The sequence below is a fragment of the Bombina bombina genome, chromosome 1, assembly GCF_027579735.1.
Source record: "Bombina bombina isolate aBomBom1 chromosome 1, aBomBom1.pri, whole genome shotgun sequence".
Taxonomy (NCBI): Eukaryota; Metazoa; Chordata; class Amphibia; order Anura; family Bombinatoridae; genus Bombina; species Bombina bombina.
Genome location: NC_069499.1, coordinates 6,209,507 through 6,225,808, shown reverse-complemented (window position 1 = coordinate 6,225,808; position 16,302 = coordinate 6,209,507). Strand labels below are relative to the sequence as shown.

At 42.0% G+C, this 16,302-nt stretch overlaps 1 protein-coding gene across 1 annotated transcript in view; it reads left to right on the top strand.

Annotated features, from left to right (window-relative positions):
• The window catches only part of KIF26A (kinesin family member 26A), a 378,483-nt gene that overhangs the window by 317,696 nt on the left and 44,485 nt on the right, over positions 1–16,302 (top strand). The window contains 7 exon segments of the mRNA XM_053697080.1: positions 1,077–1,286; positions 1,728–1,821; positions 2,871–3,133; positions 3,377–3,560; positions 5,362–5,521; positions 7,392–7,554; positions 7,865–11,096. Of these exon segments, the coding sequence (XP_053553055.1) occupies positions 1,077–1,286; positions 1,728–1,821; positions 2,871–3,133; positions 3,377–3,560; positions 5,362–5,521; positions 7,392–7,554; positions 7,865–11,096 (4,306 nt within the window).

Genomic DNA, 16,302 nt, shown 5'->3' with positions numbered 1-16,302 from the left:
CTAACTACTAACCAGCTGCTAGCAGCTGGTTAGTGTCTGGTTAGTAGTGTCTAGTTAGCAATTAGCAGCTGGTTAGCATTTAGTGTCTGGTTAGTAGCTGGTTAGCAGTTAGTGTCTGGTTAGTAGTGTCTAGTTAGCAATTAGCAGCTGGTTAGTAGTTAGTGTCTGGTTAGCAATTAGCAGCTGGTTAGTAGTTAGTGTCTGGTTATTGCTTAGCAGCTGGTTAGCAGTTAGTGTCTGGTTAGTAGTGTCTAGTTAGCAATTAGCAACTGGTTAGTAGTTAGTGTCTGGTTAGTAGCTGGTTAGCAGTTAGTGTCTGGTTAGTAGCTGGTTAGTAGTGTCTGGTTAGCAATTAGCAGCTGGTTAGTAGTTAGTGTCTGGTTAGTGGTTAGCAGCTGGTTAGCAGTTAGTGTCTGGTTAGTAGTGTCTAGTTAGCAATTAGCAGCTGGTTAGTAGTTAGTGTCTGGTTAGTGGTTAGCAGCTGGTTAGCAGTTAGTGTCTGGTTAGTAGTGTCTAGTTAGCAATTAGCAGCTGGTTAGTAGTTAGTGTCTGGTTAGTGGTTAGCAGCTGGTTAGCAGTTAGTGTCTGGTTAGTAGTGTCTAGTTAGCAATTAGCAGCTGGTTAGTAGTTAGTGTCTGGTTAGTAGTGTCTGGTTAGCAATTAGCAGCTGGTTAGTAGTTAGTGTCTGGTTAGTGGTTAGTGTCTGGTTAGTAGCTGGTTAGCAGTTAGTAGCGGCCATGTGTTGTCTAGATTGTATGCTCTGCTGGCCAGCACTTACCTTGTCCTGTGTTATATAGTTATTAATGTATGAAACCTGACGATATATTAGAAATAGAGGTTGTGTATATATCTGTTCGCGATTACTTTATCAATAGCCGGCAAGTACCTGTCCGATACTAAATATGCCCTCTGCTTACAAGTAATGTTTATTATAGCTACATTAGCCAGGCAGGGGCCCATCTGAGTCTGGGGATCCCTAGGCATCTGCTCACATTACCTTGCGCTAGTTCCAGCTCTGCCATTGCAGACTACTCTCTCGTTTTATGTGTTTAACAGTACTTATTGCTCTGCTGCAGGTGAAGGTGATGCTGCGAATCTGCCCCTCGCCAGGAGCATGTGACACCTCGGAATCCATGTCTTTCCTTAAGGTAGATCCGCGGAAAAAGCAGGTGACGCTGTACGACCCGTCCACTTGTGGTTCGTCCGTCTCCAGCCAGAGGAGAGCTGTCCTCGCTGCACCAAAGATGTTTGCATTCGATTCTGTGTTTCCCCAGGACGCCTCTCAGGTAATTGTCAAATGCACATGACATCAAAGCTTGTGCAGTGCCGTAATATAAAACATGTACAGCAGATGCCCAACCTAACGTCGTCTCCCAGGGTCTCAGCGTTGCCACCATCTCCCCAGCAGTCATCCTGGCCTGTTGCAGCCCTCTTGTTATTTTCTTTTACCAGACGTCCCAGATCCACAGCCCATCTAACAGCGCTAGCCCAGGACATAATATTCTTTATTACTAAACACGTGGTTCTGATTAAAGGCTTCACAAACTGATAGCGCTGCATTTTCTGGAAGGTACCGGTAGTTTGTGTAACAATTATATTAATTTATTAAGCCAATTTAAGTCAATACAAATCTGCCAATCATCTGCTAATCCCTAAAGCACTTTCTTTGTTTCAACTGATTCCTTATTTGTGGAGCTCAGCAAATGATTTGGTGCTTTTCCTCCCAGGCTGAGGTTTGCTCCGGGACGGTCGCTGAGGTCATTCAGTCTGTGGTGAGCGGCGCAGACGGCTGCATCTTTTGCTTCGGACAAGTCAAGCTTGGTAAGTCCCCTGATTTGTCTCATGTGTCTCCTGTGCACGTGCCTCTTCATGCTGCAGCAAGCACAGAGAATGGGCAGCGGCTTTTAACTAGTTGTAAAATGCTACAGAGAATTATATGCAGGTGCACAGAGGCTGTAGGCTTGTGCACTAAACCTTAGAGAATTACATGCAGGTGCTCAGAGGCTGTAGGCTTGTGCACTAAACCTCAGAGAATTATATGCAGGTGCTCAGAGACTGTAGGCTTGTGCACTAAACCTCAGAGAATTATATGCAGGTGCTCAGAGACTGTCGACTTGTGCACTATACCTCAGAGAATTATATGCAGGTGCTCAGAAGCTGTAGGCTTGTGCACTAAACCTTAGAGAATTATATGCAGGTGCTCAGAGGCTGTAGGCTTGTGCACTAAACCTCTGAGAATTATATGCAGGTGCTCAGAGGCTGAAGGCTTGTGCACTAAACCTCAGAGAATTATATGCAGGTGCTCAGAGACTGTAGACTTGTGCACTATACCTCAGAGAATTATATGCAGGTGCTCAGAAGCTGTAGGCTTGTGCACTAAACCTTAGAGAATTATATGCAGGTGCTCAGAGGATGTAGGCTTGTGCACTAAACCTCAGAGAATTATATGCAGGTGCTCAGAAGCTGTAGGCTTGTGCACTAAACCTCAGATAATTATATGCAGGTGCTCAGAGGCTGAAGGCTTGTGCACTAAATCTCAGAGAATTATATGCAGGTGCTCAGAGACTGTAGGCTTGTGCACTAAACCTCAGAGAATTATATGCAGGTGCTCAGACTGTAGGCTTGTGCACTAAACCTCATCCTTTGTTTTAATGTGTGTGAATGTCAAACCCCAACCAGTGAGCTACAACTTAATTGTGTAGATGCAACTATATGTGTGTGTACTGCACAGTTTACAACCGCACTGGCAACTAAGCAGTTAATCCATTTTGTAGCTGCCTGTGCCTTTTAACGTTCCAGTATATAACAATTCATATATATATATACAGTCTTTATGTGCGCACAAACAGCTCTTTTGCCTTTTATTACAGGAAAATCATATACAATGATTGGCAAAGATGCCTCTACACAAAGCCTCGGTGTCGTTCCCTGCGCAATCTCCTGGCTTTTCAAGCTAATCAATGAACGCAAAGAAAAGACTGGAACTCGCTTCTCCATCCGTGTGTCGGCTGTAGAAATCTTCGGCAAAGATGAAAACTTGAAGGATTTGCTGGCGGACGTAGCCAGCGGCAGTGCGCAGGACGGGCAGTCCCCGGGGGTGTATCTGCGCGAGGATCCTGTATGTGGGACTCAGGTAAAGCCAAATCCTTGGATCATTTATTTATGAGGATTTTTTTATTGTGAGTTTCTGCTTTTGATTATCCTTCTCTGCATCTCACATTATGGGCCCAGTAAACCGTATCCGGCTTTACACAAGAATCCCCTCTCTCCCAGAGCATCCATATTTGTTTATCATATTTCCCCGGAGATTTGACCTGTTCAGCAGCGAAATTCACCCTTTGCCTAATTAGTAACCTTGTGTGTTTTATTCATACAGCTGCAAAACCAGAGCGAGCTGAGAGCCCCAACCGCAGAAAAAGCCGCTCAGTACCTTGACGCCGCGCTGGCTGGCAGAAGTACGAGTTCCCCTGACTGCGACGAGGAGGGCAGGCGCAACTCGCATATGCTTTTTACTCTTCATATATATCAGTATCGAATGGAGAAGAGCAGCAAAGGGGGAAGTACGTGGATTCTGTCCCTCGGGTCATTTCTGGGGGTCACAAGCACCTTATAGTCTATAGCTAATGTTTTAGTGAGGTTTGCGTCAGTGCAGAGCGCACCTGTGGCAATTAACACTTTAGGGCCCCACTGGCTTAGAAAAAACAGTTACATCAGCGAATTAATTTAAAGAATTTTGTTCTTAAAGAAATGCCCTTTTGTTAACAGCCTGTTATGTGTCACTCCTGAGAATCTGAGGCAGCATACACACGTATACACCAATCTGTAGCTGTATCTGACTTATTAAACACACAGAAAAGACTGCTGTGTGTTTAACCTTTAAACAGTTAAACCCTTTAAGGGTTAAATCCGTCTGCTCTGGAGAGATTATATAAATCTCATCAGTACTCTGAGGTCTCTTTCTAAAAGGTAAATGTTCTCCTGAGAGCTGTTTGTCACTGTGCAGACACAGAAATCACAATTAGTTTAAAAAAAAAACCAAAACAAAAAAACCTAAAGATTTGGGGTGATGTCTCTCCGTGCCGGGGATTTTTTGTACCAGTGATTGTTTTTGTGCCGGTGAGTTTTTGTTTACCTGCTTATAATGACAAATGAAAGTTTTTTAATAACAATATCCTCTATAGTTTTATAGCATTACCAATATCCTCTGTAGTTTTATAGCATTACCCGTGCGCTGCACTCGGTACTGTCCCCCCACCCGTTGGACTAAGGTACTGTAAAAACCTCAGATCTTACAGCCACCATAAGGCCTGGAGTTCTGCAATAATCTCTCACATATTGTGTACTGGCAATATCTAGAATTATTGTACTCACAACAGTCTAAGCAGCGGAACCCTGAATAGCCGGATGTTAAATGCAAGTTTTAGTATAGAAATAAAATGCATTTCACACATAAGGGGTTAAACACACTGCTAAAATCCCCCTCGGGAGACATAGCCAGTGAACCAATTAGGAACGGCATATGCCCATAGCCACCAGTTACCAGCCGTGCACTGCTCATGAGTAGCAAGGCATCATGGGCTTAAACATCATCCTGTAATGCATTTTATTTTCTATAGTTTTGTGTCGTTAAAAGGGATATCATACAATAGATCATACACATGAAAGACCTTGCATACAATATATCTTTAAAGGGACGTACAGTACAAAAAATAAAATGCTTTTCTATATATCTAGTATTTCAGTATAAAAAGAGTTAACACAATTGTGTTTCCTTAGGCTGCATATTTTATTTCCTTAACTAACTGTGGGATCCGTATTTTACATGAAATATGTTTTTTACTAGCCGGGATGACACAGTGAGTGCGCGTGGGAATAAATCTGCGCCGTACATTAAAGGGTGTATGGAAATTACAGGAGAATAGATGGATCTTGTGTAACAATAGCGATTCCTACAACTGGCAGCAAACACATAGATTCAGTGACACTGATTGGTGTCGAGGGACCGAGTGTGGAAGGAAATAGTGGCAGGCTGGAATAATGCAGGTTATTTAAGGTTAAGAAGCATTGAAAGCCGCACATTTGATACCCCTAGGGATAAGGACCTGTGTGTTTAGGTGAGCTCTAAATTATTTACATAAATAACAGCATTGATTGGTTTTAATAATGAATGTGTGAATAGACTAAATGCTGACACTACAGGGGGGTTTATCAGATTTCTTGCAGGCAGGGGATGTGCTGGAAGAGTTAACCCCTTGGCTGCCATAGGGGCTGGTGACATATCTTGTAGTATTGCATTGCAGCTCTCTCAGTTTAAGGTAATCTTGCTGTAAGTAATCACTGTCTCTTCGTGTTTTGTATTAGTGTCCGGGGGACGCAGCCGCTTGCACCTCATCGATCTTGGGAGCTGTGAAAAAGTTCTGAGCAAAAGTCGTGAAGGAGGAAGTAATCTATGTCTGTCTCTGACTGCTCTTGGGAACGTTATCCTGGCCTTGGTGAATGGAGCAAAACACGTCCCGTACAGGTGAGCTATCATGTCCTATACAGGTGAGCTAACACGTCCCCTGCAGGAGAGCTAACACGTCCCCTACAGGTGAGCTAACATGTCCCCTGCAGGTGAGCTAACACGTCCCCTGCAGGTGAGCTAACACGTCCCCTACAGGTGAGCTAACACGTCCCCTACAGGTGAGCTAACACATCCCCTACAGGTGAGCTAACACGTCCCCTGCAGGTGAGCTAACACGTCCCCTACAGGTGAGCTAACACGTCCCCTACAGGTGAGCTAACACGTCCCCTACAGGTGAGCTAACACATCCCCTACAGGTGAGCTAACACGTCCCCTACAGGTGAGCTAACACGTCCCCTACAGGTGAGCTAACACATCCTCTGCAGGTGAGCTAACATGTCCCCTGCAGGTGAGCTAACACGTCCCCTGCAGGTGAGCTAACACATCCCCTACAGGTGAGCTAACACGTCCCCTACAGGTGAGCTAACACATCCCCTACAGGTGAGCTAACACGTCCCCTACAGGTGAGCTAACACGTCCCCTACAGGTGAGCTAACACGTCCCCTACAGGTGAGCTAACACATCCCCTACAGGTGAGCTAACACGTCCCCTACAGGTGAGCTAACACGTCCCCTACAGGTGAGCGAACACGTCCCCTGCAGGTGAGCTAACACGTCCCCTACAGGTGAACTAACACGTCCCCTACAGGTGAACTAACACGTCCCCTACAGGTGAGCTAACACGTCCTATACAGGTGAGCTAACATGTCCCACATAGGTGAGCTAACACATCCCCTGCAGGTGAGCTAACACGTCCCCTGCAGGTGAGCTAACACGTCCCCTGCAGGTGAGCTAACACGTCCCCTGCAGGTGAGCTAACACGTCCCCTGCAGGTGAGCTAACACGTCCCCTGCAGGTGAGCTAGCACGTCCTCTGCAGGTGAGCTAACACGTCCTCTGCAGGTGAGCTAACACGTCCTCTGCAGGTGAGCTAACACGTCCTCTGCAGGTGAGCTAACACGTCCCCTCCAGGTGAGCTAACATGTCCTATACAGGTGAGCTAACATGTCCCGTACAGGTGAGCTAACACGTCCCCTACAGGTGAGCTAACACGTCCCCTACAGGTGAGCTAACACGTCCCCTACAGGTGAGCTAACACGTCCCCTACAGGTGAGCTAACACGTCCCCTACAGGTGAGCTTACACGTCCCCTACAGGTGAGCTTACACATCCCCTACAGGTGAGCTTACATGTCCCGTACAGGTGACCTAACATGTCTGGTACAGGTGACCTAACATGTACCGTACAGGTGACATCATGAGATATGACGCATTCTCACAGGGCTTGGGTTTTATTTAGACCTGTGATAAAATAACATTATAATATCTAGATTGTCTCCTGCTAAAAATGAGCACTTGTTATGTGCTTCAGCACCCGATAGACTATACAGGGGGAAGTTAGCTCCTGCGCAGACAAGTGCCTTCTGTAACAACGCTGTGCTATTTATGGTCACAAATACCTAAAACAAAGCCACTCATTTGGGGTCGTGCTATATTCACCTCACTCATTGTGTGGCTATGTTCAAGATGAAATTGGTAATTAGCCTGGCACCGAGCCAACTGTAAACACGTATAAGTCCCCATCAATATTATAGTTTGCGCTCGCTAATTGTCACATTCCTCAGATGCTTGTCACAGTGCTGCCGCTTCTTGTGCACTGATCAGCTTATATTACACTTCTGGTCATTTATAGCCTCTAACAGCTGCTAGTTTTTTTAGAATAATCCCTTTCGTGCTTCTCAGCGGGCTCGGGCACAACTGGAGTGGCAGAAAGGAATGCGCTCCTCTCTAGGAATACAAATGTATAATTCTGACTCCTTCTACTTAAACAGGGATAGCAAACTAACCATGCTGCTACGGGAGTCTCTGGGCAACATCAACTGCAGAACTACAATGATCGCGCACATCTCAGATTCGCCAGAGAATTACCTGGAGACCCTCACAACGGTTCAGATAGCATCGCGCATCCATCGCATGAGAAAGAAGAAATCCAAGGTTAGTTTATGTTCTTAAAGAGAGATGAACAAAAACATTTTGTAAAGTTTAACCCCTTGGCAGCCAGAGAGAAAAACTCTCTTCTCTGTACTGACCATGTTAGTGGTGCTGGTGCAAGGTGCCGTGGGTCCTGTATCATTTCTTGTAACTGTCTTTAGGGTTATTACTTTGCTTTTGTCACAGATATTCCCAGTGATTTCTATTTATTGCTGTATTGAGCTGTATCACAATAAGTAGATCGTAAGCAGCGTGTTTATATTTAGATTAGCTGCAGCTGTTGCACGCTAATGCTCTCTCCTCTTCTCTGCAGTATGCTTCCAGCTCATCTGGTGGGGAGAGCTCTTGCGAAGAAGGCCGAGTCCGAAGACCCCCTCACATGAGACCTTTCCACCCCAGGACTGTGGCCTTGGATCCAGACTTTCCTACTCTAGGCTTCCATAGTGATCCAGATTATTCTTCCAGTAGTGAGCAGTCATGTGACACAGTCATCTATGTTGGCCCCAACGGTGCATCATTATCTGATAGGGAACTGACAGACAATGAGGGACCTCCAGAGTTTGTCCCTATAATTCCCTCGCTTCTCAAGAAAAGGAGTAAAGAAAATGTGTCCAGTATTAGAAAACCTGACCATGATCACTTTAAGTGCAATACATTTGCGGAGCTTCAGGAACGATTAGAGTGCATTGACGGCAGTGAGGAACCTGCACGGTTTGTCATTGAAGAAGCCAGTGTGGTGGCCGTGCTCTCTACTAAAGTTATGGACTGTGAGGGAAATCAACCTTCTATTCTACTGAAGGATAAACCATTACAGCCCACTGTTTGCAAAAGAACTATTGTACCGGACTTAATGTCCCCCCAAAAGGGACAAAATGGGCAAGGTCTAAATACTCCTAATGAAATTGTTTCTGCTTGTGAAATGGGTGCTCCCCAAGCCAAGCACCCTCAGCAACATGCCAAAGCTGATAGTGCCAGGCTGGACTGTGTCTCAGAAGAAGAACGGCTGACAATCATGGATTTACAGAAATCTTCAGTGCCAAGTGTCTGCAGACCACAGTTAGCTACAGTTCCTTCAGTGAAGGAGAAAAGCCTCATATTGAAGCGATCTCTACCCAGCCCAGCGCCACCACCGCCACAGTCCAGCTGCCAACAATCATGTAAGGGTATAAGGACACCACCTGTGGGAATGAGCCACATGAGTAGTGAAGAGAAGCACAATTTATTGGGCCGCACGCTGCCTGTTACCTGTAGCACTCCTAAGCAGACCGGACCTTTAGGGATACACAGGTTTCACTCTGCTATTAAGGGAAAGTGTTTTGACCGTGATATATTGACAACTACTGTCACTTTACAGCAACCAGTGGAACTAAATGGAGAAGATGAACTTGTATTTACTGTTGTTGAGGAACTGTCCATTGGCAGCGTCCTTGAGAATGGCCGACCATCCAGTATTATTAGCTTTAACAGTGACTGCTCTCTGCAGGCCTTGGCATCTGGGTCTAGACCTGTGAGTATTATTAGCAGTATTAATGATGAGTTTGATGCTTACACCACCCAGTTGACTGCTACTGGTGTAAACATTGATATTATGGTCCCGCTGGCAGACAAACAATGCACAAACAGCAGCAGACGCTCATCACTTAGTTCCTGGCTTAGCGAAGTAAGCATTTGCACACTAAAAAGTGACGGAGCACAGACTTATGAAACTTTTGTTCCTCATTGTTCTCATAAAAACAATGAGATTGTAGAGAGTTTGAACCTTGAATCAGCAAATACTGCTCAGCTGGGGGAGAGCCTAAAACGTTCTTTGAATGACAGTGGATTCTGTTTTTCAGACCTGGATAGTGAAAGTATTAGCTCTTGTCCATTAACTGCAAACAACGATAGCCTCAAATCGTCTGTGCAAACCAAAGCATCTACATGTGCAGAAACCGAGCCTAAATCAGGCAGCGCTCGGGGGAACATATCAGTAGAAACCATCCATTCTAGTCTTCCTCGGAGAAATAAGACTACCTCAAGCACAACTGAAAATCATGCATTGATTCACGCGGAAGACACACGTGAAAATCCATGGTTGATAAGAATGGATATCAATATGGAAAAGAAAACTGAAAATCAAACTTTGTCTACAAAATCTTCCATTTTGGGCTCAGACAATCAGTTGAAACAAAGCTCAAACGTTGCACAAGGTCCTAGCTTTGTGCCAAAAGCCATGAAATCGCACACTACACTCACGTGCTCGCCAAGAATTGTTGATGGATGTGAAGTGGACCCTAAGTTATCGCCCAGAAAGACTGAGATGCTAACAAAAGTCCCCCAACTCAAAAGAGGGGCCACTACCCTAGGTGTTGTATCAAACTACAGTCCAAATTCCAGTTCCATGAGTAAGGGGACATCAAATGTTGTTTTTTCTGCTGGAAGCTTAAAATCATCAGGGGGCAATAAGAGTTTGCAGCAGAAAGCAAGTATGCTGCCAAGGCCTGGTGGGACCATACCTCCAGCCCCCCCTGTACGAAAATCAAGTCTGGACCAGAAATATATTCCTCTTCAGGTCAATAGTATGAGTAAGTCTGATGGGCTGGAGTGGAATGGGTCTGGCCTGTCAAATTCAGAGGAAGATACGGAAGCAAAATGCAGCATCAAAATGGTTTTCAAAGGCGATCACTCGTTGCCCAGAACCTCATCAAGCTTAAAGACTAAGAGCAACAAAGCAGAACCTTTTCAGCATTATGGTAGCCATGTGTCTCTTGAGAGATGTGACAGCTTAATATCTCTGGGTTCTAGGACAAGTGGGGCTCGTGATAACTGCAGCGTTAACAAGGGTGGGAGGTCAGTTCCGAGACTTGGGGTCCCATCAGCCACTGTTACCTCACCATCTTCCTGTGCCGCACCTTCCAAAACCAACCAAGCCAAAAGTTCACTGTCACAGAAAGCCTCAACGAGTTTAAACAAAAACCGCAGCTTAGCTGCAAATGGTTCAAGGTCACTTAGTTCCTCTGTAAAGTCGTTAAATCACTCTAACGCTAAGAACTCTGGGATGCCACCCAGTGGGAAATCAGGTTCACGATCAATACAGAGTGTCAACAGCAAACCTGCCAGGGGGACAATTATGGGGACTAAGCATGCACTAAGAGCCGCTAACAACCGTGTGAATGAGCTGGCCTCCGGGAGTGCTGGGAAAATGAGCCATTTCAGGAAATCAGCAGACTCTGACAGTGGAAATGACAGTGGAGTTAATCTTAGTGATGAAAAATCACAAACCCCAGTGTTGCCGTCACCTTATAGTAAAATAACTGCGCCCAGACGCCCACAGAGATACAGCAGTGGGCACGGTAGTGATAACAGCAGTGTGTTAAGTGGGGAGCTACCTCCAGCCATGGGAAGGACGGCCCTGTTTTATCACTCAGGTGGTAGCAGTGGATACGAGAGTATGATTCGTGACAGTGAAGCTACTGGGAGCGCATCATCTACGCACGACTCCATGAGTGAGAGCGGGATGTCCTCGTCTGGTCGCATGAGAAGCTTGAAATCGCCAAAGAAAAGAGGTAAAGAGACCACATGCTCAGCTGCGCTAAATGTCATAACTGTACAATGTCCCTCTTCACTAAATGTCATAACTGTACAATGTCCCTCTTCACTAAATGTCATAACTGTACAATGTCCCTCTTCACTAAATGCCATAACTGTACAATGTCCCTCTTCACTAAATGCTTTAACTGTACAATGTCCCTCTTCACTAAATGTAATAACTGTACAATGTCCCTCTTCACTAAATGTCATAACTGTACAATGTCCCTCTTCACTAAATATAATAACTGTACAATGTCCCTCTTCACTAAATATAATAACTGTACAATGTCCCTCTTCACTAAATGCCATAACTGTACAATGTCCCTCTTCACTAAATGTAATAACTGTACAATGTCCCTCTTCACTAAATGTAATAACTGTACAATGTCCCTCTTCACTAAATGTAATAACTGTACAATGTCCCTCTTCACTAAATGCCATAACTGTACAATGTCCCTCTTCACTAAATGTAATAACTGTACAATGTCCCTCTTCACTAAATGCCATAACTGTACAATGTCCCTCTTCACTAAATGTAATAACTGTACAATGTCCCTTTTCACTAAATGTAATAACTGTACAATGTCCCTCTTCACTAAATGTCATAACTGTACAATGTCCCTCTTCACTAATGTAATAACTGTACAATGTCCCTCTTCACTAAATGTCATAACTGTACAATGTCCCTCTTCACTAAATGTAATAACTGTACAATGTCCCTCTTCACTAAATGTAATACTGTACAATGTCCCTCTACACTAAATGTCATAACTGTACAATGTCCCTCTTCACTAAATTTAATAACTGTACAATGTCCCTCTTCACTAAATGTAATAACTGTACAATGTCCCTCTTCACTAAATGTAATAACTGTACAATGTCCCTCTTCACTAAATGTAATAACTGTACAATGTCCCTCTTCACTAAATGTAATAACTGTACAATGTCCCTCTTCACTATATGCATAACATGTACAATGTCCCTCTTCACTAAATGTAATAACTGTACAATGTCCCTCTTCACTAAATGTAATAACTGTACAATGTCCCTCTTCACTAAATGTAATAACTGTACAATGTCCCTCTTCACTAAATGCCAATCAACTGTACAATGTCCCTCTTCACTAAATGTAATAACTGTACAATGTCCCCTCTTCACTAAATGTACTAACTGTACAATGTCCCTGTACAATGTCCCTCTTCACTAAATGTAATAACTGTACAATGTCCCTCTTCACTAAATGTAATAACTGTACAATGTCCCTCTTCACTAAATGTCATAACTGTACAATGTCCCTCTTCACTAAATGTAATAACTGTACAATGTCCCTCTTCACTAAATGTAATAACTGTACAATGTCCCTCTTCACTAAATGTAATAACTGTACAATGTCCCTCTTCACTAAATGTAATAACTGTACAATGTCCCTCTTCACTAAATGTAATAACTGTACAATGTCCCTCTTCACTAAATGTAATAACTGTACAATGTCCCTCTTCACTAAATGCCATAACTGTACAATGTCCCTCTTCACTAAATGTAATAACTGTACAATGTCCCTCTTCACTAAATGTAATAACTGTACAATGTCCCTCTTCACTAAATATAATAACTGTACAATGTCCCTCTTCACTAAATGTAATAACTGTACAATGTCCCTCTTCACTAAATGTAATAACTGTACAATGTCCCTCCTTTACTAAATGTAATAACTGTACAATGTCCCCTCTTCACTAAATGTAATAACTGTACAATGTCCCTCTTCACTAAATGTAATAACTGTACAATGTCCCTCTTCACTAAATGTAATAACTGGTACAATGTCCCTCTTCACTAAATGTAATAACTGTACAATGTCCCTCTTCACTAGAAATGTAATGGAACTGTACAATGTCCCTCGTTCACTAAATGCATATAACTGTACAATGTCCCTCTTCACTAAATGTAATAACTGTACAATGTCCCCTCTTCACTAAATGTAATAACTGTACAATGTCCCTCTTCACTAAATGTAATAACTGTACAATGTCCCTCTTCACTAAATGTAATAAACTGTACAATGTCCCTCTTCACTAAATAGTAATAACTGTACAATGTCCCTCTTCACTAAATGTCATAACTGTACAATGTCCCTCTTCACTAAATGTAATAACTGTACAATGTCCCCTCGTCACTAAATGTAATAACTGTACAATGTCCCTCTTCACTAAATGCAATAACTGTACAATGTCCCTCTTCATCTAAATGTTAATAACTGTACAATGTCCCTCTTCACTAAATGTAATAACTGTACAATGTCCCCTCTTCACTAAATGTAATAACTGTACAATGTCCCTCTTCACTAAATGTAATAACTGTACAATGTCCCTCTTCACTAAATGTAATAACTGTACAATGTCCCTCTTCACTAAATGTAATAACTGTACAATGTCCCTCTTCACTAAATGTAATAACTGTACAATGTCCCTCTTCACTAAATGTCATAACTGTACAATGTCCCTCTTCACTAAATGTAATAACTGTACAATGTCCCTCTTCACTAAATGTAATAACTGTACAATGTCCCTCTTCACTAAATGTAATAACTGTACAATGTCCCTCTTCACTAAATGTAATAACTGTACAATGTCCCTCTTCACTAAATGTAATAACTGTACAATGTCCCTCTTCACTAAATGTAATAACTGTACAATGTCCCTCTTCACTAAATGTAATAACTGTACAATGTCCCTCTTCACTAAATGTAATAACTGTACAATGTCCCTCTTCACTAAATGTAATAACTGTACAATGTCCCTCTTCACTAAATGCAATAACTGTACAATGTCCCTCTTCACTAAATGTAATAACTGTACAATGTCCCTCTTCACTAAATGTAATAACTGTACAATGTCCCTCTTCACTAAATGTCATAACTGTACAATGTCCCTCTTCACTAAATATAATAACTGTACAATGTCCCTCCTCACTAAATGTAATAACTGTACAATGTCCCTCTTCACTAAATGTCATAACTGTACAATGTCCCTCCTCACTAAATGCCATAACTGTACAATGTCCCTCTTCACTAATGTAATAACTGTACAATGTCCCCTCTTCACTAAATATAATAACTGTACAATGTCCCTCTTCACTAAATGTAATAACTGTACAATGTCCCTCTTCACTAAATGCCATAACTGTACAATGTCCCTCTTCACTAAATGTAATAACTGTACAATGTCCCTCTTCACTAAATATAATAACTGTACAATGTCCCTCTTCACTAAATATAATAACTGTACAATGTCCCTCTTCACTAAATGTAATAACTGTACAATGTCCCTCTTCACTAAATGACATAACTGTACAATGTCCCTCTTCACTAAATATAATAACTGTACAATGTCCCCTCTTCACTAAATATAATAACTGTACAATGTCCCTCTTCACTAAATGTAATAACTGTACAATGTCCCTCTTCACTAAATGTAATAACTGTACAATGTCCCTCTTCACTAAATGTAATAACTGTACAATGTCCCTCTTCACTAAATGCCATAACTGTACAATGTCCCTCTTCACTAAATGTAATAACTGTACAATGTCCCTCTTCACTAAATGTAATAACTGTACAATGTCCCTCCTCACTAAATGTAATAACTGTACAATGTCCCTCTTCACTAAATGTAATAACTGTACAATGTCCCTCTTCACTAAATGCCAAATAACTGTACAATGTCCCTCTTCACTAAATGTAATAACTGTACAATGTCCCTCTTCACTAAATGTAATAACTGTACAATGTCCCTCTTCACTAAATGTAATAACTGTACAATGTCCCTCTTCACTAAATGTAATAACTGTACAATGTCCCTCTTCACTAAATGTAATAACTGTACAATGTCCCTCTTCACTAAATGTCCATAACTGTACAATGTCCCTCTTCACTAAATGTCATTAACTGTACAATGTCCCTCTTCACTAAATATAATAACTGTACAATGTCCCTCTTCACTAAATGTAATAACTGTACAATGTCCCTCTTCACTAAATGTAATAACTGTACAATGTCCCTCTTCACTAAAAGTAATAACTGTACAATGTCCCCTCTTCACTAAATATAATAACTGTACAATGTCCCTCTTCACTAAATGTAATAACTGTACAATGTCCCTCTTCACTAAATGTCATAACTGTACAATGTCCCTCTTCACTAAATGACATAACTGTACAATGTCCCTCTTCACTAAATGTCATAACTGTACAATGTCCCTCCTCACTAAATGTAATAACTGTACAATGTCCCTCTTCACTAAATGTAATAACTGTACAATGTCCCTCTTCACTAAATGTAATAACTGTACAATGTCCCTCTTCACTAAATGTAATAACTGTACAATGTCCCTCTTCACTAAATGTAATAACTGTACAATGTCCCTCTTCACTAAATGTAATAACTGTACAATGTCCCTCTTCACTAAATGTAATAACTGTACAATGTCCCTCTTCACTAAATGTAATAACTGTACAATGTCCCTCTTCACTAAATGTAATAACTGTACAATGTCCCTCTTCACTAAATGATAATAACTGTACAATGTCCCTCTTCACTAAATGTAATAACTGTACAATGTCCCTCTTCACTAAATGTAATAACTGTACAATGTCCCTCTTCACTAAATGTAATAACTGTACAATGTCCCTCTTCACTAAATGTAATAACTGTACAATGTCCCTCTTCACTAAATGTAATAACTGTACAATGTCCCTCTTCACTAAATGTAATAACTGTACAATGTCCCTCTTCACTAAATGTAATAACTGTACAATGTCCCTCTTCACTAAATGTAATAACTGTACAATGTCCCTCTTCACTAAATGTCATAACTGTACAATGTCCCTCTTCACTAAATGTCATAACTGTACAATGTCCCTCTTCACTAAATGTAATAACTGTACAATGTCCCTCTTCACTAAATGTAATAACTGTACAATGTCCCTCTTCACCTAAATGTAATAACTGTACAATGTCCCTCTTCACTAAATGTAATAACTGTACAATGTCCCTCTTCACTAAATGTAATAACTGTACAATGTCCCTCTTCACTAAATGTAATAACTGTACAATGTCCCTCTTCACTAAATGCCATAACTGTACAATGTCCCTCTTCACTAAATGTAATAACTGTACAATGTCCC